The following is a 25,380-nucleotide window of genomic DNA, read 5'->3' on the forward strand; positions in this document are numbered from 1 at the left end:
TTACTAAATGATGTTTTATTTTGCTTGAGAATAGGCAGTTAATCAGAAAACTTTTCATCTTCTAAAAAAAGTAGTTTTCTACAATTTTTTTAAAAAAATAACAAATTTTTTTTTAAATGACATTTTTTTTAAAATTAAAGTATTTACTAAAGAAGAAAAATGGGCTGAACTCTTAAAAGCCATCAGGTTTTCTCAATAGAGAGCCTTTTTTATTTGGGTAGCTTTCAACTTTTTATCCAGCTTTTAGGGTTGAAAGGTAGTCCATAACAGCTACATCAATTTTTCACTTTTATTTTCTTTTCTTGTTGCTTACGTCATTCTGCGTTACCCTATATTCTAATCCACCCATCAATATGTTCAATTCGGTCATCGGTTATTTGTCCATTGGGACATACTACTTGCTCTCCTTTTAGCTATGACCAAACATTAAGAAATATACACTCGGATCAGCGTTATATCTAATAGTAGTGTTAGATTTGTGAATCCCATAATATTTACATCCGGCATATTAGACATCTAATATCTCATATCAATGAGGATAAATTGAAAATTTTCAATCAGATATTTGACTTTAGTTAAAAATGATTTTTCGAAAATATAATTTTATTCTTATGATAATCGGACATTCGGATATCCGAAATACTGTTGAATATTCGATAGCCGACTATTAAAACATGTTGGACATTCGAATAATATATTGGATTAGATATCCTATGCCAATGAGGACAAGTTGTAAATTTTCATTCGGATATCCGAAATTCGAATTTATTTAAAATGTTCTTTTAAATATAATTTTATTCTTTAGATAATCGGACATTCGGATATCTAAATTCTCAAAATTGATATCCGAATTTTCGAATCATCTTATTTTCGGATAATCAGATAGTTCTGTTCGGCCCAACTTTTAGCTACATCATTCGCCATACGAAACCGACTTTCGGGGCTTTACATATCTTTCATATGGTTGAACGATTGAAGATTTTTAATGCACAAAGAAGCGAGTTAATTGTGGCTTAAAATCAACGCATTCAACACGCTACCATGAACGAGAGGAATGAGAGGGGATAAGTGTGCTTTAATCAAGAATGAAAATGGAGGAGGCAAGGCAAGTGCTAGCAATCTGAATATCACAATAATTTCGAAGATTGACAATCGTTCATCAATTTCTTTTACATATTTACTTGACAAATTGTACAAGGATGATCGTTGATCAGAAGATCGAGTATGTACACCAATAACAATTCATTTTGATTATATACTAAACGATAGTGGGAAAGAATTTCGTCACTCTAATAGCCTATAAGTTTGACACCGTAAAATGGTGTCGATAAAATCATTTAACAAAACTAATAATCCTATGACGCTGCTAGACAAGCGAACTCGTCTCCAGCAGTTTAGCACCGTCTTCATCCATCGGGATTTTATCCCAGCCACTGTTTCGCATGGGGAAAAACTTGGCCCGATCCACGGTAGTGCCTCTAAATCCGGTTATCTTTGATGATAACATCGGCATTGCTAGAACTGAGGATGCATTGATCGTATGCTCTCCCAAACCTAGTGCTAATAAGCAAGTAGTCTACAAGGGAAACAAAAAATATCAAAACACGGGCCAAAGGCATATCTCGGTCTTTCAACTTAACAAATCAAATCCATATGCTGTAAACAATCATTACCAAAAACCCGAGAAAACGTGAAAAGTGAAAGCAAAGGTAAGACACATTCTTTTTTCTATTTCCAAAAGGCAGCACGGTAATATCGCCCAAGACTCAAGAGTAAATAAACACTTGATATGTGATACTCGAGAAACAATAGCAAGGGAGCAGAGAAAACGGCACCTTTGCTTTCAGCATAACATCAGTAGATTTGGTCAATAGTCTTTGTACAAATGGCTTCCCTTCTGGGCTTTGCATATCCTCGGATGTTGTCACTAACAACCTGAAAAAAAAATATCGGAAAAGTTAAAATTATTACTTTAAAATCATTAACAGTCTGCCAAGTTGCCAACAGACATAAAATGGAGTCATGCAGAAGAGAAGCGGCTCCATCTCCCAATCTCTTGATCCGAAGCCCAGGATTTGGGGTGTTAACCTTCCCAATGGTATGTGCCAAAGTCTAGAGTAAGCATGGATGTGACACAAAATGAGATGAAGTTACGACATTCTGTTGTAACATAAATTGCCTACTTAATGCATTTTGCTCGAATTGGCCCAAAAATAGTCCTAAACCGATCATATTTTGCTTTTTCGATTCACAATTTTTAAGGAGATTAGCAAATCATGTGACACTGCTTTATTAAGTTGATTATTATGCATGGCAAGGCCGTTTGCAAGTTTAAGTTTAGGAAATAGTGTCCCACTGAGATTGCTTTGAATAAATCCAGAAAACGACCGCCTTTGTTTTGGTGACTTGACAGTTTTGTCAAAAAGATATATTAAAAATTAGAACTTTACACTGTGTTTGGATAACAAATTAGGAAAGAAAAGGAAGGGAAGGGTAAAGAAAGGAAGGAAAAGGAAGGGGAGAGGAAGAGAGGAAAAGAATCCATTGTTTGTATAAGGAAGGGGAGGAGAAAGAAAGGAATTTCCAAATCTTTCCTCTTACGGAGAGATTTAGATGTTAACAAAATGGAGAGACTTAATCCCTCAAAATCCCTTCCCTTCAAATCCTCTCCCTCCCTTTTTTCTATCCAAACAAGGATATCTCCATCCCTCCAAATCCTTTCATTTCTTTTCCCTCCCTCCAAACAAGGCCTTAAAGTTTTTGTTTACCTTTCCCCGTCATTTTCAACACTTTGAGATGTGATAGCATCCAAGGAACTTTCTTTGGCTTCACCACCTATGAAAACCGAATGATTAAGTTAGCATAGTTAGGTTCAAGTATTATACTTTGGTTTAATTGCAATCCGTACCTTTTGCCTCATCGGGAGCAAGCAAAGTAATGCCTAAGAAAACAGACATCATTCCTAAGATAAACATTGTGGTTCGTAGAGTATTGAAGACCTGTTCAGCGCAATAAAATAAGTTAAAAATGGCATTTGCTTGTAAAAATCTTGAAACAATAGAATATCTTTCAAGCTACATGCACACGTCTAACACACATCAAAAACAAAAAGTTTCCAAATGCTTCTGAGTTCTGAAAATAGCAATTTTAAAACTCCAAAAAAACTTTCATGTCTATATTCCTAATTCATTCTATGCCATTCTGCAAACATGATTGTGAATTGTGATACCCCGGATTGAGCTTAAAAAAAATGATTGATAGACTATGCCTATCAACAAAGTGTATCTTCTTTTCATGGGAGCCCATTTGCTAAGAACTTCACAGTTAAGCGTGCTTGGTGAGGAGCAATCTTAGGATGGGTGACCTTCTGGAAAGTTTTCCCGGGTGCGCACGATTAAGGCAAAAGTGCGCTGAAAGACATGTGTTGCTCTGTGGGGCTAGTCTACAGTCTCCATGGGGAGTCACCAGTCGATGGGCCGGGGTGTTACAATGATGGTGCATGAGAAGTTGAGAACAAGAGAAATGTTTGGATTTTGATTTAAAATTGTAAGATCGTTATGAGTACTTCAAAAGTCCAAGTATCCAGTGAACAAACAATTTTAAATTAATATTCTTTTCAGAAGTCTGAATACTCAGACGGGTAAAAGCACCTGATATTCCTGGAAGTATATAAATCCTGTACAAATCGAGAAAAACGTCCAAGCAATCTGGAACATGGGTACTATGACAATAGCATCAAAAAAAGCCAATCCTTCATTCAGTCTAGCCATCTGAAGCAATAAATAAGCGAGCTTATCAGAGATCAGGCACAAAGACAATACAACATTCTGAAAAATGCACGGAGTGTTGCAGAGCTTACCCAGAAACCAGCTGTGCTAAGAAACAACAGAAGCATGGAGTATGTGAACCAAGTATGTAGTTCATAACTACTGGACATGGCCAGTCTTAGAAGATTAGATCTGCCAAAGGAAGAAATCAAACAGGCTTAGTGTCGAATTTGTCGACCATAAGAATTTAAGTATCACATCAGGGAATAAAATCATACAGAGACTTGGCAAACAACACTGAACAGGAACCCACTGCGCCTGAAACAACTGCATAGGAAAAAGGAAGAAGCATCTTCCAATAGGACTTGACTTCGTGCTCAGAAGTAGCAAGGAATTCTCCTCTCCTGCAAATTGAGAACGAGAAGCGTTTAAAAGGATAGCAAAAGAAATTTGCCAGATTTTAAATTTTAAATTTTGAAATTTAAAATCAGAGAAAAAGAAAGCAAATTAAAGTTCAGCAACAATGCAGAGAGAAGAATCGTACAGTATAGTGCAAGTCATTAAACTAACCTGTAAACATAATGATGAAAGGCAACAATAAATACCAAAGTTAAGCAGTACAAAAGGAATGTGATGTTGCTGTACTTCTCAGCCAATTGCTCGGGAGTAAATACTGAAAAAAAAAAGTATGAATTATTATTCTAATGTCCCTTATTTCAAAGGGGTTAAGGATTTATAGTTCTTTGGATTCAGATTATAATGGACTAAAGTAAAATGACTCATTAAATCATATGTACTTTTTATTTATATGATATATGAAGTTGCATATGATGTTTGCTACCAAGGGTATCGGAAACAATCTCTTTGTTAGTCTTATTACTTACAAGGTTAAAGTTGCGTATAACCAACCCTTCCAAAACCCATCTTAGGTGGGAGCCACTTAATGGCATTGGAGGTAATGGAATGTAAAGATCATTCTCAAATGAGATATTGCAAGGAACCTCATACAACCAAAACGGCGAACAGATAATCATCATGGAAAATTTGGAAGCATACGGCAAGCAAGCCCATTAGTTATTCACTAATGAATCGAAAAAGATACATATTCATTTAATCAACAGTAACCTTATGTACATAAATATACACTGTTTACCAACCTGGCTAAATTTAATGTTCTTTCAAGTTTAACAAAGTTATACCTATACAATCCTCAGCAACATATATGCATTATATACTTTAAAAATATGATATTAATCTAGAGACTTGTGACAAAATCACACGTCCACGAGTGTCATTAATGTTCAGTCAATGCTTATTGTACACACTTTAGCGTCATACAAACAGACTTAGGGTTGTCTATATCATTCGTATTCTAAGTTCTAACAAATCCAGTAACCCATGCCAGCTAATTAGCTCCTAAATGGCCATCTACACCCACAAAACAATGTAAGCATGTACTGTGTCTAACAAAAGGACCAAAAAAAGATGCCACAGGAAAAAAATGTGAGTAAAAACCATCCAATTCCTTTAAAGTTGTTCAGTTAAAGAAACAAAACTTGCTCCCTTCTGAAATAATAAAGGACATCATATACTTAACTAGTCAAATCCCACAACTAAGTGAAAAATATAAACCCCACTTGGCCATCAAGTCATGCAGCTAAAGTTGTCAAGCTTATGGAAAGTCCCTTGTCACATAGAAGAAAACCTGTTCCAACACAACATCCTTTTTGCAGAAGTGCGATGTGTACAAGGCCTACTGCACATGTGGTAGGTTTGAATTCTCATTGACTGATGTAACCAACACAGAATATGTAGTTAGGTACCATTTGAAATCAACAACTTAATCAAAAAAATGGGATACCAAGCTCATCCATGATCCATGGTTCAAGATCCTTTAACAAGGTTATAATCAAGGAAGCCATTGCATCACAAGATTCATTGCTACATCTTGTATCCAATTAATCAGAGCCATTTCTCTGCAAGCCCTCATGGCAGCTCAATTGCTTAAAAGCCTCAACCAGGGGTAGATGACAACATCATAGACACAATAAGTCCGCTATTTCCATTCAGGAAATCCTCACAGTTTTTAGGATAGAGAAAATTATGAAATGTGACTCCTCAAATCTGAATCCCGGAAACAGCCTGTCACATCTAACGCCAACCACTGATACTTAAGATCTTCCAAAGGATGGAAGTTTACAGGATAACATATTTTAGTTAACCACTGATCTCATTGTCATAGAAGATGACTTGTTCAAAGCCTCATGTAAGATATTGCAATGCGCTTTATCAAAATTGAAATAAAATATTACAGCACCAATAAATAAATCAAGAAAACCCATCCAACTACAGAAATTTGCACTGTCTTGAGCTAGTATAGGGAAAGAAAGCTACATTTGATCATCTAAAGTTTGTCCAATAAGAGTTATCACTAATCACAAGAAAGAAAAGAGTGATAGCTAAGCTAATTTCTGGTGCCATTTTTGGTGACATGATCTTTCCTTTCATTTAATTTTTGACGTTCAACTCGCTTAACTTGGGGGGGGGGGGGGGGGGGGGGGGGGCGGGGGGGAGGAGAGCAAGATACAATGGTACAGGCCATGTTGAAGTTTTAGCAAAGTGTCTGAAAACGCATTTAAAGCTGCATTTTTATCACAACATCTGAGAAAGAAGCAGGAATTCATTGCAGAAGTTCGCATTTGAACATGCATTAGAAGATAGTTGTTACATGGTTATTGAAACTTTAAACCAAACTAAGACATACCAGGTGACTGGTGATTGCCAAAAGCAACAAGGAAAACATTTCCAAGAACAATGAAAGCTGTAGCTACTAGTACCCTGCATAATACCAAAAGAAAAGAAAGAGTAAAAAATAGGCGTAAGCTGGTATAACTTATTAGACTGACAAGTTCCAAGATAAGACAAGCATACTTCACCGAGATCTTCTTGTTTAGAACAAAATAGGCAAATGCAATGTTGGAAACAAACTGCACAGATCCCAGAGCTGCAAGAAGTGACTGTCAAAAGAGCATATGCGAGAATGAGGATGTGAGAAAGGAATAAGAAAAAAAAACGTAGGATACTATGAACTATGAAGCATGAAATAGAAATCCAAATTAGTATAGATATCAAGTTTCACTGACCTGAGCAGCATATCCGAATGATATAAAATTCAGGCAATTTCCAAAAGCAAAGAATAGAATGCCTGTAATAAGAATAAAAAGACCCATCAAGAGAATTCAATCTCTTTCTTCTTAAAAAAAGAGATATTTAAAACTTTACCAACTCTCCACGTCTGAAATTGAGTGATTGGCTTCACAACAATCTTCCCAACAGTCTCTTTATTCTCGAGCAAAGACCTCTCTCTCTGCAAAGCATTTATCTAGATTCATTAAAATGTTCACATCTGACCAAGCTGGGAAAATGCAATCATGCAATAAAATCTAAACATGTGGATGGTTCCATAGAGTCCTTCAACCAACTCGGTTTTTCTCAAGCACCTTATGCATCTCCTAAAGTAAGCTGAAGTGAAAAGCTTAGTCTATTTACCACTTTTAGGCACATGATCATATTCTCCACACCAATAGATCCTCAAAGTACCATTTTCATTCAAAATAAGGTACTTCGAGGGTTATGGCTTTGTGCACACAATTTGTATTCCATTGATAATTGATATTTGTAATCGACACTTTCAAGAAACAAAAAACATGGAATAAGAAAAAAAAAAGTTAAATGTCCACTTTTATGAGTTGGAGAGAGTATCAAAATTGCATGAAGTAAATTTGCCGCATATTTGTTATTTGTTATTACAGTAAGAATTTTCTAGACTTCAAGAGACTATATCATTCCATAACTTAAATGGCAAAATAGATAGGCCACATTTATAAATGCGCATAATAGAGATCAAGGAAAAGAAAAGGCTTTCATACACAATCATATCACTCATCTATTTAATCATTTGAGACCACAAAATCCGGACAGAGAAAAAAATACATACAGCAAAACTATATTATTCAGTAAATTTCATACCCAAGATATTCACTCCAACAAAATGCTCCTAAAATCCGTTAAAAAACAAACTGCTTTATTGCCCTGGAGTATATCTCACATTAATCAATAGGCATCTATCACCTACTCCCTCTAGTTTGTTATGTTCATTCCACTACCCTTTTATAATTGTCCCTAATTGTTAGCCCCGTTCTATTTTCATTAGTTTTACCACTTGCTCCCAAAATATTTTTTCTCGTTTACTATTCATCCCACTTTCCCCACTCATAAGGCCATAATACCACATCTTCAAAAGCAAAAGAAGGGGAAGGGTGCACACAAATAGGAAAGGAGGGAGAGAGGGTGTGTGATTAACTATATGATGCATTATAGTTTGAAAGCATTTACAAACCAGCCATATGAAGTGTAACAGTGACTTCATGCTACATTTGCAGAGCTTTTAATTATGAAAAAGTAACTCAAAAACATTACATTGCCCTAATGCCAATAAAATGGCTCCCTCTTAGTTTGGAACCTCATATGTACACAACATTACATTGCTCAGTTGATCTTTGATTGTAAGACATTAAATTATCTTCTGTTTCCATAATGAATTAAAAATCATAGAAAGGTTTAAATATAGACAGCTTACCTCAGTATGACCTAACTTGAGAAGGTTAGTTCCAAAGTTTATAGCAATGCTTCCAAAAAGATTAATGAAAGCTCCAATAACCCACTCTCCCATGGTATCAAAGGAGCCCTTACGTATAAATAACTAAAAATTAAGTCCTGAAATAGCAGAGTCTAAAGCAGAAGCCTTCTTCAATGGTAAAGTACAAGGCCAAGTCCATCATAAAAAGTGCCAGGACATCACCTGCATTGTACCTGCCAATCAATCCCTAGGACATTAGCACCAAATTTCTTGAGCATCAATACAAAAGCTACAAAAAGATGGTACAAAGCTAAGCTTAGAAACAGAATTAAACCACCCCTGACACTCGGTGAAACGAGTCCACCAAACTCATGATTATTGCATGCAACCTTACCCTTGACAACCTTAGAATATGACCTATTTTTACATAATCAATAACATGATGACCACAATGCTGAGGAGTCAGGAATTAGGACTCATAAAAGAAAGGAACATACATAGAATTCAAGACTAACGCCACAGCTTATCACCAGGATGAGCTATGATCAATGATGACATTGGCAAATTCAAGATACTAATATATGGTGGGCTGAACACCCAATTCTGCATACATCATGTGTGCAGAATCAACTCGGGTACCATTCTTCTATACTAATTACACATTTCAATATTGATAGAATAATTAATCAAATGACCAGACCATGGGCAAGCCTAGACCTAGATTCCCCTAATTGAAGCTCAAATCATTAACAAAATGACACAGTTTCACAAATTATCAATAATAGACTACGGAAAACAGTGCCAATGTTTGGGGAAATGGCAATGGAAAACCTTTTGATGCAATGGGCACAAACTGATTTATTGAAAAACAAAGTAGAAGTATTCACAAGCTGAAGGAACTCGATCAAAGAAAACAAAGATAACCAAAACCCAAATCAGAAATGGCTAATTTGATTTGATGCTAGAAAGCTATCCTAAACAAATGCAGCTGATTAATTCACTACAGTCATTCAAGAACAACCAAAATAATTGCAGTAAATTGAATCAGCACAGAAATTCCAAACCCTAAAAATATATTACATTTTGAAATGCAACAGACAAATTTATTTGATACATTGTACAACCCCCACAGCTCCATGTAATGATGTAATCATATACTTTATTTAGAACAAATCCAAATACATTTGATGAATACAGATAATCAACATCCAAAATCATCAGAGGAAATAAAGATTGAAAAACCCAAAAAACAGCCAATTAATTAACAAGATTAGAATTAAATTAAAGCTATATAAAGATAAAGCTGAAGAAAAATCTCACCTGAAGCAAAAGCCTCAACCTCTAAAAAAAGGGATTAAAACCCAGGATTGATGATTTTGTGATGAATGAAAAGTAGATTAGCAATCATAAATCATCTAAAATTGAATCCGTAATTTAAGACTACTAGATCTACGGATCAACCGCTTTTCCCCTTTTCCCTTCTAAATCAAACAAAAATCACAAAAGTAGGTGTAAAATATTGTATACAATAAAAAGAATTATGAAATAAAACCACTAAAAATTCAAGGAAGAATGTCGGCGGAAAAGAGATTAAGGGGAGAGATTATAAAAAAAAATTTGGGTTTTTGAAAAGAATTTGGATTAGAATTAGGAATTAGAAGAAGATTTATCAAATTAAGTTTGAATTATGAAAAAAGTGTTTGATGGGTTTGAGTAAATGGAAGGCCACGAATATGAAGGTGTTGGGTCAATTTGGAGGGATGTAGACAGACAGGTACACATGCACATTTGTGTTTTACTTTTCTTGTTTGGGTTAATCAAAAATGCTGGCGGATGATGTACTTACCTCATTTGCTACATTACCAAAGAGATGAGTGGTTTGATTTGACTACTATCGAGTCGTCGTCGTTCTTATTGTATTCTGATCATGAAAATTATGATAAGACTTTAGAAAGGAATGAAAGACGACAACTTATACAAAAAGCGAGGATGTGGTCAATGAGTTTCAGAAAGATGCCCAAATAAAGAGATTCGTGCAACGAGAGAGAATGACTGAAGCTGAACCCGCATGCTCGAGAAAGTTGGCCATAGAAACTACTCTCGAGTCTATTGATCGATATGACTATTTATGTGTTCCTAAAGATGACCAAACAGAGAGATTCGTGCAACCAGAGATAAAGCATGGAGCTGAACCCGCAAGCTCGAGAAAGAAGGCCATAGAAACTGCTCTTGAGTCTTGAGTTTACAACTATTGATGTTATATAGATCGATACGACTATTTATATGTTCCTATATTTTGAAACGGTAATTTTATCTGTAAATTTATAATTTGCTCAAATGTAATGTCTAATAAGTTAAAAAATTTAAATTTGGATTGATTTAAAAGTTATTAAAGTTAAGAATTTGAGAATGATTTTTCAAACATTATTATTCTCAAATGATTCATTTATAATTTTATTGGAATCTACAAGTTGAAGTAAAACATTTGCTCAAACACAACCTAGTTATGTTTGATTTGAATGAAAAATATTAAGATTTTGAATTATTATTTTTGAATTTTGGATGATTTAATGTACATTAAATAAATTTTACTTTAACAATAAAAAAAGAAGTCCTAATTAATTTTACATTAAAAAAATATTTTTTAAGTAAAGTATATCATACAAGGTTTAAGAAACAATGGATTGTTATAATAGTTCTTATTTTATTTTAAAATGTGAGAGTTTTAATAATACCTTAAAAAAAGGCAAAGAGAATGTTGGAAATATGGAAGGACAAATTGTAATCTATGATTTTCCAAAATTCTAGAACATAAGCATACTCATGTTCTTAGTTTTCTTTGGTCACGAATCTTGAAAATGATGTCAAATAGATAATCTTATGAATTAAATATAGGTCTACAAGTCTTTATTGGCGTATTGGATTACTTTTCTCAAGGTATAATAATAATAATAATAATAATAATAATAATAATAATAACTTTTAATTCATTATTAAATTTCAAGGTCTAACAGTTGACTTTTATTCAACTTCAAAAAAAGTTGAACTTATTTCTTTTCCAGTTGTTGTGTTTATTGCACAAGTTAAAATAGACCGGTAACGTGAAAATCAAACCGAATCGATTTGATCGAGATCGGCTCAAACCATACGTTTACCTAAAATTTAATGATTTTTTAGTTCTATATTAATATTTTGAGTTACAATTTATTATTTTACACAAATTCTCATTTAAGAAAAGATGATTCTAGTATTACGAAATTAATTAAAACATTCACTTTTATTCTTAATATACTCACTTTTAATCGTTTAATGTTTAACATGTCCTTTTTAATGTTAAAATTTACAATTTGAATATTAAAACACTCATTTATTTGAACTTAGGGCGTTTTGATGAACATATCTTATTATGAGAGGGTCTCATATAAGAGTTGATCTATAATTAAATATTTCAATATTATGGAACTATGACTTGAAAAATTATTTTTAACCCAATATAAGAAGAAACAAAAAACTAATTTCTAAATTTAACAAAAATAACACTTTTTAGCTATCATATAGCTTTTTAACAATAAATAATAATGATAAATCTAAGACCCATTTGGTCAACCTTGACCTAAAAAACCAAGATAATAGATTTTATAGATTTAGTTAAAACTTTAAAATTATACTCTTTTTTCATCTGAGATTGCTCTAAGTATCTCACTGAAATGACAAAAAAAATTAAATAAATAAATAAATTGAGTATTTTAGTAAGGTCAACTATCATAGTTCACATAAGATTGGGATAACTATTTTTGTTCGAAAGATAAAAAAAATCCAAAATGTCCCTTATTTTTCTCGATGGAGCAATCTCAATCAAAGAGGATCGCCTTAACTCGGGGTTATGTACTATGATTCACAACAACAATAATGGCAGAACATTAATCTCAAAAGGCATAGTATTATCCAATAATTTTTATTTTCCAAAAGTTTCGTAACTACTCCCTTCAATTCAGCACTAACGTCCTATTTACTTTATACACTCTATCCAATGCACTTATTCAATCCTTAATATCTCTAATTGTGCATTATTAAAAATTATGGAAAGTTGATATAAATAATCCTTGCATTGAGACGAATTAAACAAGATCCCACGTGACTATGTTTTAACTTGTAGATTAATAACAAAATACAAATTAAGAATAAGAAATAAATAGTGTCTAAAAAACAAATGGGACGTTAGTGCTGAATTGGAGGGAGTATATTACAATAATATAAATAAAAAAACCGCTATAATAAGTTGATAGAACAATATGATGTATGTGCTTATGGACATGATACACTTGAAATAAGGTTGAGTTACATGAAAACCTTCCCTTAATTGGAAAAAAAAATAATATATAAACTTTGTCACAAAAGGTATGATAAAATAAATTATAATTCATATGATCTGAATTTCAAAGATTAATTATCATCAACAAAGCAGCGGAAACAAGCATTATTAGAGAAGGGAACCAATGCTCAGCTGAGGAATTCTGAACTGAGTTTCGTGAGCCCGACAAGCCTGTAAAACACCAATAAACAAATCAGATACCGAACCGTACTAAGTTTCGGGTTTGATCATATTTGAGTAGTTAGTTACGAGTTTAAGCTGATGACTGAAGCATAAGTTTGATAAGTGAAAAAAGATCGGTTAAGTAAAGGTAAGAATACCTTTGAGGCAGGCAATCGGGTTAACACGCTGCCCACATCTTTCAGGCAGCAACTCGACCTGAGAGATGTTAATGCCGAGGAGCTGAGCTTGGAAACTGCCTTGGGTACTTATCATTCTGCACAAGCATTGTTGGTTAGACTCGATAACATATTTTAGAGGATCGCAGCAAGAGTTGGGTGGTTCACGAGTGCTGTTTAAGTAATTTAGACACGGTGAAAGACTGTCAACACATGACGATCCACCTTGAGCATCTGAAATTTGTGTATTACTTGCTAAGATTACTAGCACTAAGACGAGTACCAAATGGCTCGGTTTGTGTTCCATTTTCCTGCTCTTTTCCGTCTGTGTTGAGCAGAATATGTGTCGATTTTCGAGTGGATTGTTCGAATGGTTTTCTGATGGGTGTATATATTGAGCAAAGAATGATTTATGGTTGGTTATCAAACTCATAAAAATAGGCCAAATATTCAAGTTCTAGATTTAGCTGCTCAACAACCTCATGTTTTCTGATGTGGGGCAACATAGAATGTAGTTTAAACACTACACACCTGTGCTTTTCCTATGCCACAAGGAAACCTAGGCTGTTGAACAAGGCATTCTTTCTCACGTCTCGAATAGTCTACAGTCAAACTCGCAGGCGAATGTTCGAGATTCCACGCATCGGATGCCATCCCGAACAAAGGATCAAATGGTAACCATCTTTCGGTTTCTGAACCATGATTATAACGGAGTTGTACTACTCGATTTCTCCAAATGGTGTAGCAGGTAAACAAAGGCGCACAGCTACGGACGGGATTGTTATACACCCGATAGTTTCCTTTTACGAGTTTTTTCCCTCATGCTGATTTTTCTCGCATTAATTTCTCATGCTAAGATGTAGTACACATAAAAAACAGATAAATACATTTCTCTTGCACTAATCAAATGATGGATCATATTTTTATTAGTCTGTACACAAGCAAAAAGAGAAGGGGGTGTAAGTGTGTAACTACCCCTATACTAAAGAGTAATAATCTTTTTTTTTTTCTTTCCCCTTCCCATTTTCTAATCTCTGTTTCAAGAACATAGGCAGTGATTACAGCAAAAAAACTAGACATAATATATCATTCCAACTTCAATAAGACTTATGTGAGGAATGTTGAGTGCTACTGACGGACCTCGACAATTCTTCTTGAGAAATGAATATCCAATATCAATAGCAAGCTTTTTCAAAAACGAAGACGATCTCCTCGCCTTAACATATGAATTACCCAGTATATAAGCCACTCCAGCATCTTTTGCCTCGATCAAGTCCAATAGCTCATCTCTTACATCTGAATCCATCGCAGGGTTCTGTGGCAGTTGAAATCTGACACGGCGTCTCCTTATTTGCACACTCTCGTCCTCGTAAATAGATCTTAAACTATCAAGTGTCAGAGCCCTGCTACTTTGAGTAATTTCGTTGCTGTCAAGATCATCATGTTCTGAAACAATTAAGCTTGAGCTTGTTTGAGCGATTCGAGTACTTATCACTGCCATCCTACCTTCATAGGAAGAACTGTCAGAGCCAGTAAACTGAGGTTCTACAGCCTCCATCTGGATAAACTCTGCAATACTTTTGATAAGCAAATCCTCAAATTCTCCATCATCTCGGGGAATGTCTTTGTACCCGTACCTAACTATACATCGATACATCCGATATGGTCTTGGACATATGCGACCAATGAGAAAACGCTCTTCTTGAGAAACATATGGGACTGGTACTGATTTTACACAGACAAACACCATGACCTTGTGAAAAGCAGGAAGATTAGTCACAAAGTGGGAGAAGATAGCAGGGACTCCCACTGCAAGTTCAGAGTAGATGAGACCTATGCCCGGCACACGCACTATACCAAGACTGGGACCCAGACCAAGTATCCATTTTAGTGCAACCTTGTTGTGAAGGTCAAAATTGTACTTTTTGCGAGTTCCGTAGTGCCAAACATACATCACAAGCACAATTACAAGCGACAACATAAGGGGAACCCAACCTCCTTGAGGCACTTTGATAAATGCTGAAGACAGATAAATGCCCTCAATAAAACCAAAGAATAGAAGAAACGGAACAGCAAGAGCACCTCTTTGCCACACAAAAGTAAATACAAGTGCCATGAGGCAAGTTGTTATCAGCATGACTGATACACAAGCCAGCCCTGGAAACAATTATACCAAGAGACATATGTCAGGATGATCCCCCAGACCTAAACAGTAACTTATAACAATGCACCACAGAAAGTCGGAAGTTTTAAAAGTCAACTTAAAAATCATCCTTCGAGTTAAACTACACTATACCATCTAAGTACGCAAAATGTAAAGAGTAAAGAGAGCAATCTAGCAGCCATAATGCCTAGTGACGCTAAAAACGAGGTTTTACGAATTCATGGCAAAACTGCACTTTTTTTCTTCTTAGATAATGGCAGAAAGACAGTGATTAGGAAAACTCAAACTACTGGACTCCAGAAGATCTGCTCTGACTGATTTTGACAGCATGGATGCAGAATCATGAACGTTTAGGAATACATCATCCATTGAAGGTTGTAGAGACATCAGAAGCTTATGTCAATAACAAGAGACAAAAAAGAGAAATGATCTTACCATAAGCATTCCCAATCATAGTGGTATCACGAAATCCAATCATCACTGCAAGTGTAAGAATCATGAGGATCCAGTTTATTTCAGGAATGTATATCTGGCCATATATATGTTTTGATGTGTGGACAACTTTGACTCTTGGGAAGCATCCTAGAGATTGGCATTGTTTTACAATGGAGAATGTTGCAGTGATGACAGCCTGGCTTCCGACGATAGCAGCAAGAGTCGCAATAACGAACACAGGCCAATATACGGGTTCTAAGAGACGAGACAAGCAAGGAAACAAATTTAAAAGCTCTAATGCAGCTGCGCCACCAAGTACAAAATACATTTGTTGTAGTACAAATATGAGAGCTAACCAGGTATAGAGTCATAGAAACTGTGATCGATACTGGAGGTATTCTTGGATAAAAATGCTGCCTGACCCATGTACTGTACCACAAGGCAAGGATATATGACACATGTGAAAGCAAGCTGCAGCAACAGATAAATCAGATAAGATCACTTGATATGAAGAACAAACAAGGGAATGTTACTTTTGTATGTAAAGGTTAAATGTAACCCTGCAGAATAACTTGAAATTAGCAATTCAATTTCACAAATCATAAAGAAAACACCATTTTCTCCATTAAATACATACCTTAATAGAAAGAGTTGTGAAGTGACCAATATCTGCAAACATTGCTTCTGTACCTGCAAATAGACACCAAAAGTATAGCTGTAATCGATAGTGTATAGTCCAAAAGACCAACATACACATAATATTGTAATGCAAAATATTGAGATAGCACTAAATATATGAAAAGGTTCCTCATGTCCAGGAAGGACCATTCAATTGTATACCAATAATCATCTATTAAACCTTTTAGAAAAATGGCTATTTATCTGTCTTTATGTAATTTTCAGGGTGTGAGGGATTTTTAAATGAGAAAGCTCAGAATCCTATCCATCTTTTGTCCATTGTTTCTCATGCTACCCCTCCAATTTTCAGAACCTCATAATAATTTGAGGAAATATACATCTCAATGATAGACAAGTAGCTCAGTGAAAATATAAATAGCTTCCATATGCTTCGAAGTGAAAATATAAATAGCTTCCATATGCTTTGAACTTCGAAGTGAAAATGTCAAAAATTTCTTTACAATAAGAAAAAAATTACCAACTTTTACAGGAATCTTTAAACTTAAAACCAGACAATACTGTCCATACAGTAATAAGACGCATTTAAAAACGTAAAAGGTTCTTCTTAAAACCCCTTTGACACTATTTTTTTATCGTTTACATTTTTTAAGTACCAGAGCAAATGACCTGCATGGCCCTGAATTTTTCTAGAGTGACTTGGTTTACTCATAATGCAAACATGTGGTTTTGGTTGCATTGTGGTTATGGTCATAGTGATGCGGTAACAAAAGTAAGGTGGTTTTTGTACCACCAAATATAAGCCGCGAACTTAAAAATATGAAATACTCCTTGAACCTGTGTAGTGTGTACTGCATAGTATCGTTTCAGTAGTTTTGAAAACCGTTACAACTTGGTCAATGCAGTCTTGTCTTAGCACTATGGGTCTAATACAACATTTTCCAAATCGATGTAGTGATAAAAGAAATGACATTTGAGAAAAATTAACAAGTTCATTCACATGAACAGCTTTACAAGAATAAAAAAAAAGGAAAGTAATAAAGCTCTAAGTACCTGTTGTGCAGAGAAGTATTCCTCCCAAGGAAATCCAACCATCTTTTCCAGTTTCCTTAAAGTACTTGACAATATAATGTGGAGATAATGCATGGACTATTTTGGGGTTCCAACATATTATATTGTATAGACCAATTCCAAATATTGAGAACAGCCAAATAAAGACAATTGGAGCAAACAAAAATGCCACCTTGTGGGTACCACAATGTTGCAGAGCAAATAGGCCCACCAGTATGACAGAGGCAATCATCATCAATTCGCCTACACGTATTTATATTAAATAAGAGACTAGGGAGGGATCAACATCAACAAGATAAGCTATACAAGCAAATAATCTGGAGCTATATTTTCCAAATATTAAATAAGAGGAGCTAATTTAAAATATCAGGATGAAGTATGAAGCAACCAAACAAAATCATCATAATATTATTCCATGGAGGCATGGAAGGAGAAGGTAAGTGTAATGACTAACCCTCGTTCAGTTTCTTTTCAGCAACTTGAAGCCCTGAAACTGATGATAGAACTGCAACAAAACAAAACATAATGTTTTAGTCCACTACATAAGTAGAACTTAACATAGTAGTTCCTTTATGAAATCTTTTCACGGCTATTTTGGTGAGGATTTGATTAAAAAGAAAAGTCCTAAACTATCACTATCAGGACAAAGAAGTGGGAGCCCAGATCAGATGCTCAAAACAAAAAGACCATTGCAAGCATTTCTTGAAAACCACTTAGAACTTGAAAGTTGAAAATTTGTTAAATCCACAGATAGGAGCTGCAGCCGGGCTTGCAGATCCTCAAAATACAAAGTAGTTATGGAAAGCATCTGGTGAAGAACCAGTTAAAACTTTAAACACCGAAAGTTAACTGTTATTGAAGGATCCTAAGATAAGAGCTGCAGTTTTGGTAACCCCAATTCCCAAAAACACAATTTTGATATTTTGGCATCTAACTATGACAAAAATATGACAGCAAACAGTACTTCCTAAGCACCTGATATAGCAGGAGTCAGAACACCATCTCCAATGACCATGCCAGCCCCAATCAAAACAAAAATAAGTAAGGCTATGCGCAGCTTTTTGTGTTTATCAAAGAATCTCTTTAGCAGAGAGCTGTTAGTAACTGGTGCTGGGGGACCGTATTTATAGGCAGACAGCTCCTCATCAGCAGCTTGTTGATTTGGAAGTAAGCTAAGCTTCGCATGTCTGCAAAGCAGGGAGTAAAGAGCAAATGTACCACCTATAACATAAAGTAAACTCCATGAAGAGGAATCCAGTAAAATAGACTCAATACACGACATTCCAAAAAGAGTAGCTAACCTTCCCCATTATCATCTGCACTTAAGACAAAGAAGACATACTTGAGTAGCAGAATCAATGTCAAAGTCCAGAATATCAAGGAAAATGCACCAAAAACTGTTTCCTCATTGAGATGCAACTGTAAATTCCCCTTAAATGTGCTTGTATAGACGTAAAGTGGTGATGTACTCAAGTCCCCATAAACGACACCAACACTTTGGTATACCAACAGAAGGGTCTTGGACATATTAACCCAAGAAAGCTGCATGAACAATTGACCATGTAGCAGTGGTATAAATAATGAAGCTTTCACATTGTTATTATTATTATGTTATGGATTTTTCATAGAAGTGAATTGCCTTTCTTTTTAAAGCTAGTGACTTCAAAGTTCAAACCATCACTACTAATTAGCATACAACATTTATCACCCATCAAAATGGGGAAAAATTGACAAAAATTATCCCAACTAGAGTTGGCTTTCACATAATAATTCCAACTTTAAGATGTTATCTACCCAAAATGATCCATAAACCATAGTGCAATTGCCACATTAACCTAGTAAGGGTTTTTGAACGTATTGCGACATGATTGTAGGACGCGTCAACTGCAAAATCTGTTTTGCTGCCGTTACGGCGACCGCGATTGTAACCATATTTTTGCATTCTGTCATAGGTTTTAATCTAGTTCAATAAGTCAGATAATGATATATCCAACGTTTGTTGAGAAAAAAGAAAAATATGACGCAAAACAAAGAAAATATAATACAACAAATCAATCATTCAAAACAAATTTGGATTGGTTGAGATCAATTTGCAAGATACCCTCTTAAGTTGAGATCATTTTAGAATAATCCACAATTGGGATTATGTGAGAACATTGGTAGTTGGAAATTGGAATCATTCTTGTAATTTTTTACTTGAAATCATTGAAGAGCTACAATCATTTATAAAAGAGCAAATGAGAGAAAACTCTAGTCAAAATCAATGTGCACTTAAGTGATATTGTTCTTTTGAATATATTAGAACTTAATATTTAGTTAGGAAACAAAAGTTCAAATAAGTCAAATATAAAACTAACAAATTTGAACGACCTGGTGGATGCTTAATATTAGGTTCCTATAGAAGCTATTATATAAAGCATACAACAACAAAAATACATACTACTATGTATGTTCGAGTCAGGGTCCAGTGATATTATTTTTTGTCTAGTGATACTGGTTTTTCCACCATCATTCCATGAACAATATCCCTACTACATAAACAAAAAGCTGGACACCCAATCTCTTAACAACAAAAGACACATAAAAGAAGCATGAGAGATGAACATGAAACCATGGAAATGACAAGCATCTATGCAGCCTATCTTCCGTCGCCATCTACTTGGGCAAGTTAGGAACTCCACAAAGCGGAATGAACCCTAACATAAGTGACAAACACAATCAAAAGTAACATGGGATGCAAAGATAAATATCAAGATACAGATTGATTAGTCTAATTTCAAAATTAAAAAAAATGAGAGTCTTTAACATGATCTAAGTCACTAAACTGACTAATGGTTATTCATGAATTACAACAAATCGGAGAATCTTCATCAGAGGAATGGAGGAAGAGAATAAAAATGGATGATCATTGTAATTGATTTTCTTAATCATAGATATAATTTTTTATCAACGATCTCTCACTATGAAGTGATTTCATCTTTGTAACCGACCTTATATGTTGGATTTAAGGCTTTTCCATTGTTGTGTTGTTAAATCAAATCAGAAATTCAACATCAAACTCACGAAAAGTATATGTAAGAACTGAGAACTATAGTACAAGAAGTTTGGAACTCAATTCACCAAACAAGAAACATCATTGTCGATTGTAAATCAAATATCCCATAGAAACTGACAAGTTCAACTCTTATCTGATCAAAAACACCGTAAAAAGAAGTCAATCCTAGCTAAATTCAAGAAAAAATCCTCCAAAACGCAACAAAACCAAAAATCCTAATATCTTACTTTCACTCTAATCAATAGATTACTTATAGAAAAAACATTCAAGTGAAATTAAACAATCCGAATTCTGTTTCACAAATCAAAATTGAATGCTACTTCTATAAGGTAAACAAGAAGAAGAACCTTAGAAGTGATTGGAGAAGAAGAAATTCCAGGCTGCGACTCCATTGTCGCCAATCAGAGCTCTGAGTCGTCTTCCCTCCCAGAAGCTGAAAATGAAATGAAGAATATCCTTAAAAATAAGGGTGGGCTAAGAACTTTTGGGAGATCCTATTGGGCGACAATGACGGACTATTTTGGCCAAAAGCAGTGAAGTCGACAAATATTTTTTGTAAATAACACGAGTCTTACGCGTGGTGGCGTAAGGTGGAATACGACGTCGTGTCTTTTAGTTTTGGACTTTTGGTTTGGTTGACTTTCGATTTGTGGCTATACATTCACCTTTTCTCTATTTAGAAATTGCACCACCAACAATAAATATTAGATACAATCATATAAGTATTAATTAATTGGTAGAAAATATATTAAATTGTGTAGGCCGACTAAAAGTAAGAAAAAAATAAGATAAAATTTATGAATAAGAACTAAAGATAAGTGGTAGAATTCTATTTAAAATAAAAAAGTTGACAAGTTTAACAAACGGAATAAAATAAAAAAAAATATGACAATATTTTTAGAACATAGAAATATCTACTACTCCTACAACTCTTCTACTGATTTTGCTACAAATTATAATCGTCATTTTAAAATTTTGATTTATTCGTTATAGCAGATTAACTTTTTATTAAAACGTAAATAAATATATTTGTTAATGAAATAAAGAGAGATATTGTTTTTTTAAACAAAAAGAAAAGAAATATAGAGAATTAGACTAGAGACAAACTAGAAAATAAAAACTAAGTAGACCCAAATGAAGTAAGAGTATTCAAGTGAAATCTATTGGTAATGCACTTCACTTAACAATGCCCCTTCAAAAAATGATGGGTTCATTTGCACCCTAGTACTTCATATTGTCATTTTGTCCAAAGGTATCCTAGTTGAATCATAGATTATCATAATATACTAATATATATCATTCAATGTGAATGGTGATGTATGTTGTTAGTAGTTACACCATCCTCCATTGATTAATGTTTATTTTTTTGGCAATCTAAAAGTATTATTATTATTCAATGTATAATTATTGATTACTTTTGTTTGTTAACTATAATCATTATACATGCATTCCATTTCTTAAGCATGTTGCAAAGATAGGAAAATGAGACAATCTAAGGGTGCATCCTATCTTGTTAAGACATTCAATTTTATTTTGATAATTATGAGTTGACTTAGTGGTTAAAGACTTTTCTTTTATTTTTGTGACATAAAATCGATTCTTACTACCTACAAAAAAAACTGATTCCCTTTAACTCACTGCTTTTGATGGTCGAAATCCACCAAAATTAATTGATTTAGGTCTAGGTCATGTTGAACCCGATTTAGCATATGATTCATATGATAATTTCTAAGAGAGAATGTTATTTGTAATGTGTAAAGTATCCATGCTTCAAGATTGCCATAAAAGATATTCCTTTATCTTTGTAAAATAGCACCTCCTTTTAATGGAAGTATATAAAATACAAATGAGTATATAAATACATAGACATAGTATCATTATATGTAAGCTTGTTCTCTAAATGAGAGCAAACATAATACAAATGAAAACTATTACATATAACTACGTTCAAAATGCTCTACTTCAAGGCCAAATCCAATATGGGTCCTGAGAGGCATAGTTAGGCCCAAGCCCAAACCACAAAGTTTTAAGAAATAATTACACGTATTCTAAGCCCATAAAATTTTAAATAAACAGACTTTTGTTTGATTTTCAGCTATTTTTGTAAAAGACTGTCTCTTAAAGAAACGACCTTAAAACAATAAGTCCACATTTTTATCTTCTCTTTTTAATTGTCTTTTGTTTTCTGATTTATATCTTCTCTAATAAACCACCAACAACCTATAACTCATATTTAAAACATCTTCATTATTATTGACTTATTAGTCATTACTTCCAACTGATCAAACCAATTAACAGCTACAACCAATAGCTTCACCTATCAACCATTTTGCTAACCAATGTGCCTAAAAGAAAAAAGATGATGACGAACCCAAATTAAATGGGTCAAGCCCATGCTCAACGGTAGGCATTGAACTAAACAATGGGCTATGTACATACCCAGCCATAGTAGTATCAAAACCCATATAATCCGACATAGATCCACCAACTGTAGATCCACCAACTGCGGATCCACCAAATGGGTCGACCCAAGAACCCTGACCCAACTGACCTGTATACTGATCAGGCAAAGGAGGAAGCTCAATCTCATTACCATTATTCACATAACCACCATTATAATCATCATTACTTCCATTAATATAATTACTATAAATAGCACAATGATCATTTTCTTGGGTAAATAATGAAGAAGATGACCAAACAGAATCATTAGAAAGTGAAAATTGTTGCTGATTGTTATGGGGATTAAATTGGGTTTGGTTTGGATCATTGGGACAAGGGATAGAAGTGACGGAAGTTCCGGGAGGCATGTCGGAGTAGACAAAGTTGGTCCGTGCGCGAGGGCCGCGCATAGACCGTGAAGCTTTGTCGTAAGCAAGAGCAGCCTCCTCAGCCGTGTCAAAGGTGCCGAGCCAGTGTCGCTCTTTGGTTGATGGGTCTCGAATCTCGGCTGCGTATCGGCCCCATGGACGTCTCCGGACGCCAAGGAACTTTACGGGTGGATTGGGTGGTTGTTGTTGAGAGGTGGTTTTGGTAGTCATATTAGACTTAGTCTAATTTTGTCTCGTCTCGTTTAATTTAGTGGGTTTTCTAAAGTTGTAGGTTGATTTTGACGGTTTAAGAAAGAGCTTGTTTTTAAACGGCGTTTAATCTGATCTAATTTGATTTGGACTCGTGTAATTTGGTTGGTTTTGTTTTAAATTTAAATTTTAGGTTGGTTTTGAGGGATTAAAAAAGAGTAACTTTTTGAACACCGTCAAATCTGTTCTAATCAGGTTCGATCTTATCGGTGGGTTTTTATTTTAAGCTAAAATTTAGGTAGATTTTGACGTTTTAAGAAAGAGCTAAGGTAGTTGGAGTTGGAATAAGATGTTTATGTATCGGTTAAGAATGTACTTCAATTGTTTGAGTTGGATATGATGTTGATGCATGTTCCTAAGTGTGGTTTATATAGTGAATTAATTCCCACTTAATTAAAACACTTTTTCAATTCATATATTTTTTAAGTATGACTAATAATTGGCTTTGTGATGAGTGATGACCTTTTGGTACTACTTTAAATTATTTATTCATAAAAATTTTATTCATATGGTTGATTGAAAGAATAAATTGATTTGTTTTGTACTTCCTCCGTTCTGAAATATTTGCTACATTTCGTTTTGGGCACTATTCATCGTTCAAGCTTATTTTGTATATTGTGGCTAATATGTAAGTAAAAATATAGTCAAGTGGGATCTTGTTCTAATCGTCTAATCGTATACTTTCATAATATTAACTTTTTATAATTTTTAGAAATGTGTAAGTCAACATATAAAATAAACAAAATAACACATTGGATTGCGTAAAAAGTCAAATGTAGCAAGTATAATGGAACGGAGGAAATATATTCCAAAAAGGAAAAGAAAGTTGACAAAATGATTTGAAAATTGCTCTGACATGATAGAATCTCTAAGTTAACAAATATATATTTGATTCAAGTCAAATTAACATATAAATAAATCTTTTTCAAAAAGTGTTAAAAAATACAAATTCGTTTGGGCTCGATTCAAAGCAAATATTATCATATTAATATAAATTATTCACGACTAGCGAATTGAATAAGACTCATTTTTTAAGTTTTCTAAACTATGTATTAGGTGCACAAATCTAATTATCTTAATTTTCCTTTCACAACAAACTTACCCGAAATTATATAATATTAATAAATTCAATTCAGTTCAGTATATTAAATTTTAGTATTTTCATTTAATTTTTAGTTCATTTCAATACTTATTTTTATCGCTAATAAATTTAATTCGTCTTTAATAAGTTAGTTATGTTAAATTTAAATCTATTTTACCTATAAATTATTCTCAATAAAAATATTTTAAAATAATTAGATTATGCACACATTAAAACTTTAAAAGTGCAATGATATAGAAGTATATAACATATAGTTTGGCATGCTAATTAATCAAAGAAGTAGGAGTAATATAAAGTTAACAAAACGACAAAGAATATGATAAGTCTCTAATGATGAAGGCTTAATGTGAGCAATATAACATGATTGGACATTTAAACCCATGTTCTCTTGCATACCCCTTAGCCTCACCTTACTATTAAGTATTAATATTAACAGAAAAACTTATACCAGAGGGTTTTAATATGAAACCGTTAATTTGGGTTGGCTTAATTTGGGTGTGTAGTAATATTTTAATGTTTTACGTATTTATTAATTTTGATCTTAAAAGTATTCATTTTGAAAATTAATACTTTTAAAGTCAAAATTGATACCTTTAAAATCAAAATTGAAAAATGCCCAGAAAATGAAAAAAAATATCAATGTTATTACACGCGCAAATTAGACCAACCCAAATTGACGGTCTTATTATAAGGCCATCTCACTTAAGACCAGCTGTAATAT

At 34.0% G+C, this 25,380-nt stretch overlaps 4 protein-coding genes across 5 annotated transcripts; all 4 read right to left on the reverse strand.

Moving 5' to 3' along the window:
* Positions 1-1,092: 1,092 nt before the first annotated feature.
* Positions 1,093-10,214, reverse strand: LOC130820771 (probable magnesium transporter NIPA8). The gene is made up of 14 exons (XM_057686279.1): positions 9,727-10,214; positions 8,407-8,639; positions 7,050-7,134; positions 6,911-6,972; positions 6,699-6,784; positions 6,532-6,605; positions 4,338-4,440; positions 4,046-4,171; positions 3,860-3,959; positions 3,651-3,770; positions 2,909-2,999; positions 2,769-2,835; positions 1,836-1,935; positions 1,093-1,576 (listed from the first exon to the last, which is right to left on the reverse strand). The coding sequence occupies exons 2-14, from the start codon at positions 8,497-8,499 to the stop codon at positions 1,367-1,369; spliced, it is 1,317 nt and encodes a 438-aa protein (XP_057542262.1). The 5' UTR covers positions 8,500-8,639; positions 9,727-10,214; the 3' UTR covers positions 1,093-1,366.
* A 2,021-nt stretch (positions 10,215-12,235) lies between these two features.
* Positions 12,236-13,935, reverse strand: LOC130820615 (non-specific lipid transfer protein GPI-anchored 30). The gene is made up of 2 exons (XM_057686051.1): positions 13,099-13,935; positions 12,236-12,949 (listed from the first exon to the last, which is right to left on the reverse strand). The coding sequence occupies exons 1-2, from the start codon at positions 13,547-13,549 to the stop codon at positions 12,843-12,845; spliced, it is 558 nt and encodes a 185-aa protein (XP_057542034.1). The 5' UTR covers positions 13,550-13,935; the 3' UTR covers positions 12,236-12,842.
* A 145-nt stretch (positions 13,936-14,080) lies between these two features.
* On the reverse strand, positions 14,081-21,001 carry LOC130820613 (potassium transporter 4-like). Of its 2 annotated transcripts, XM_057686050.1 has the most exons (10): positions 20,825-20,911; positions 20,034-20,118; positions 18,724-18,964; positions 18,398-18,643; positions 17,877-17,927; positions 17,405-17,665; positions 16,353-16,405; positions 16,072-16,186; positions 15,716-15,970; positions 14,081-15,273 (listed from the first exon to the last, which is right to left on the reverse strand). In XM_057686050.1, the coding sequence occupies exons 2-10, from the start codon at positions 20,049-20,051 to the stop codon at positions 14,189-14,191; spliced, it is 2,325 nt and encodes a 774-aa protein (XP_057542033.1). In that variant the 5' UTR covers positions 20,052-20,118; positions 20,825-20,911; the 3' UTR covers positions 14,081-14,188. The 2 variants fall into 2 exon arrangements, with proteins under 2 accessions (XP_057542033.1, XP_057542032.1); XM_057686049.1 differs by lacking the exon at positions 20,034-20,118 and having other exon boundaries at positions 20,825-21,001.
* A 1,821-nt stretch (positions 21,002-22,822) lies between these two features.
* LOC130821741 (ethylene-responsive transcription factor LEP) lies at positions 22,823-23,518 on the reverse strand. The gene has a single exon (XM_057687524.1). It carries the CDS (start codon positions 23,516-23,518, stop codon positions 22,823-22,825), a length of 696 nt encoding a protein of 231 aa, XP_057543507.1.
* Positions 23,519-25,380: the final 1,862 nt, after the last annotated feature.

This window comes from Amaranthus tricolor, chromosome 8 (assembly GCF_026212465.1).
Source record: "Amaranthus tricolor cultivar Red isolate AtriRed21 chromosome 8, ASM2621246v1, whole genome shotgun sequence".
Lineage (NCBI taxonomy): Eukaryota > Viridiplantae > Streptophyta > Magnoliopsida > Caryophyllales > Amaranthaceae > Amaranthus > Amaranthus tricolor.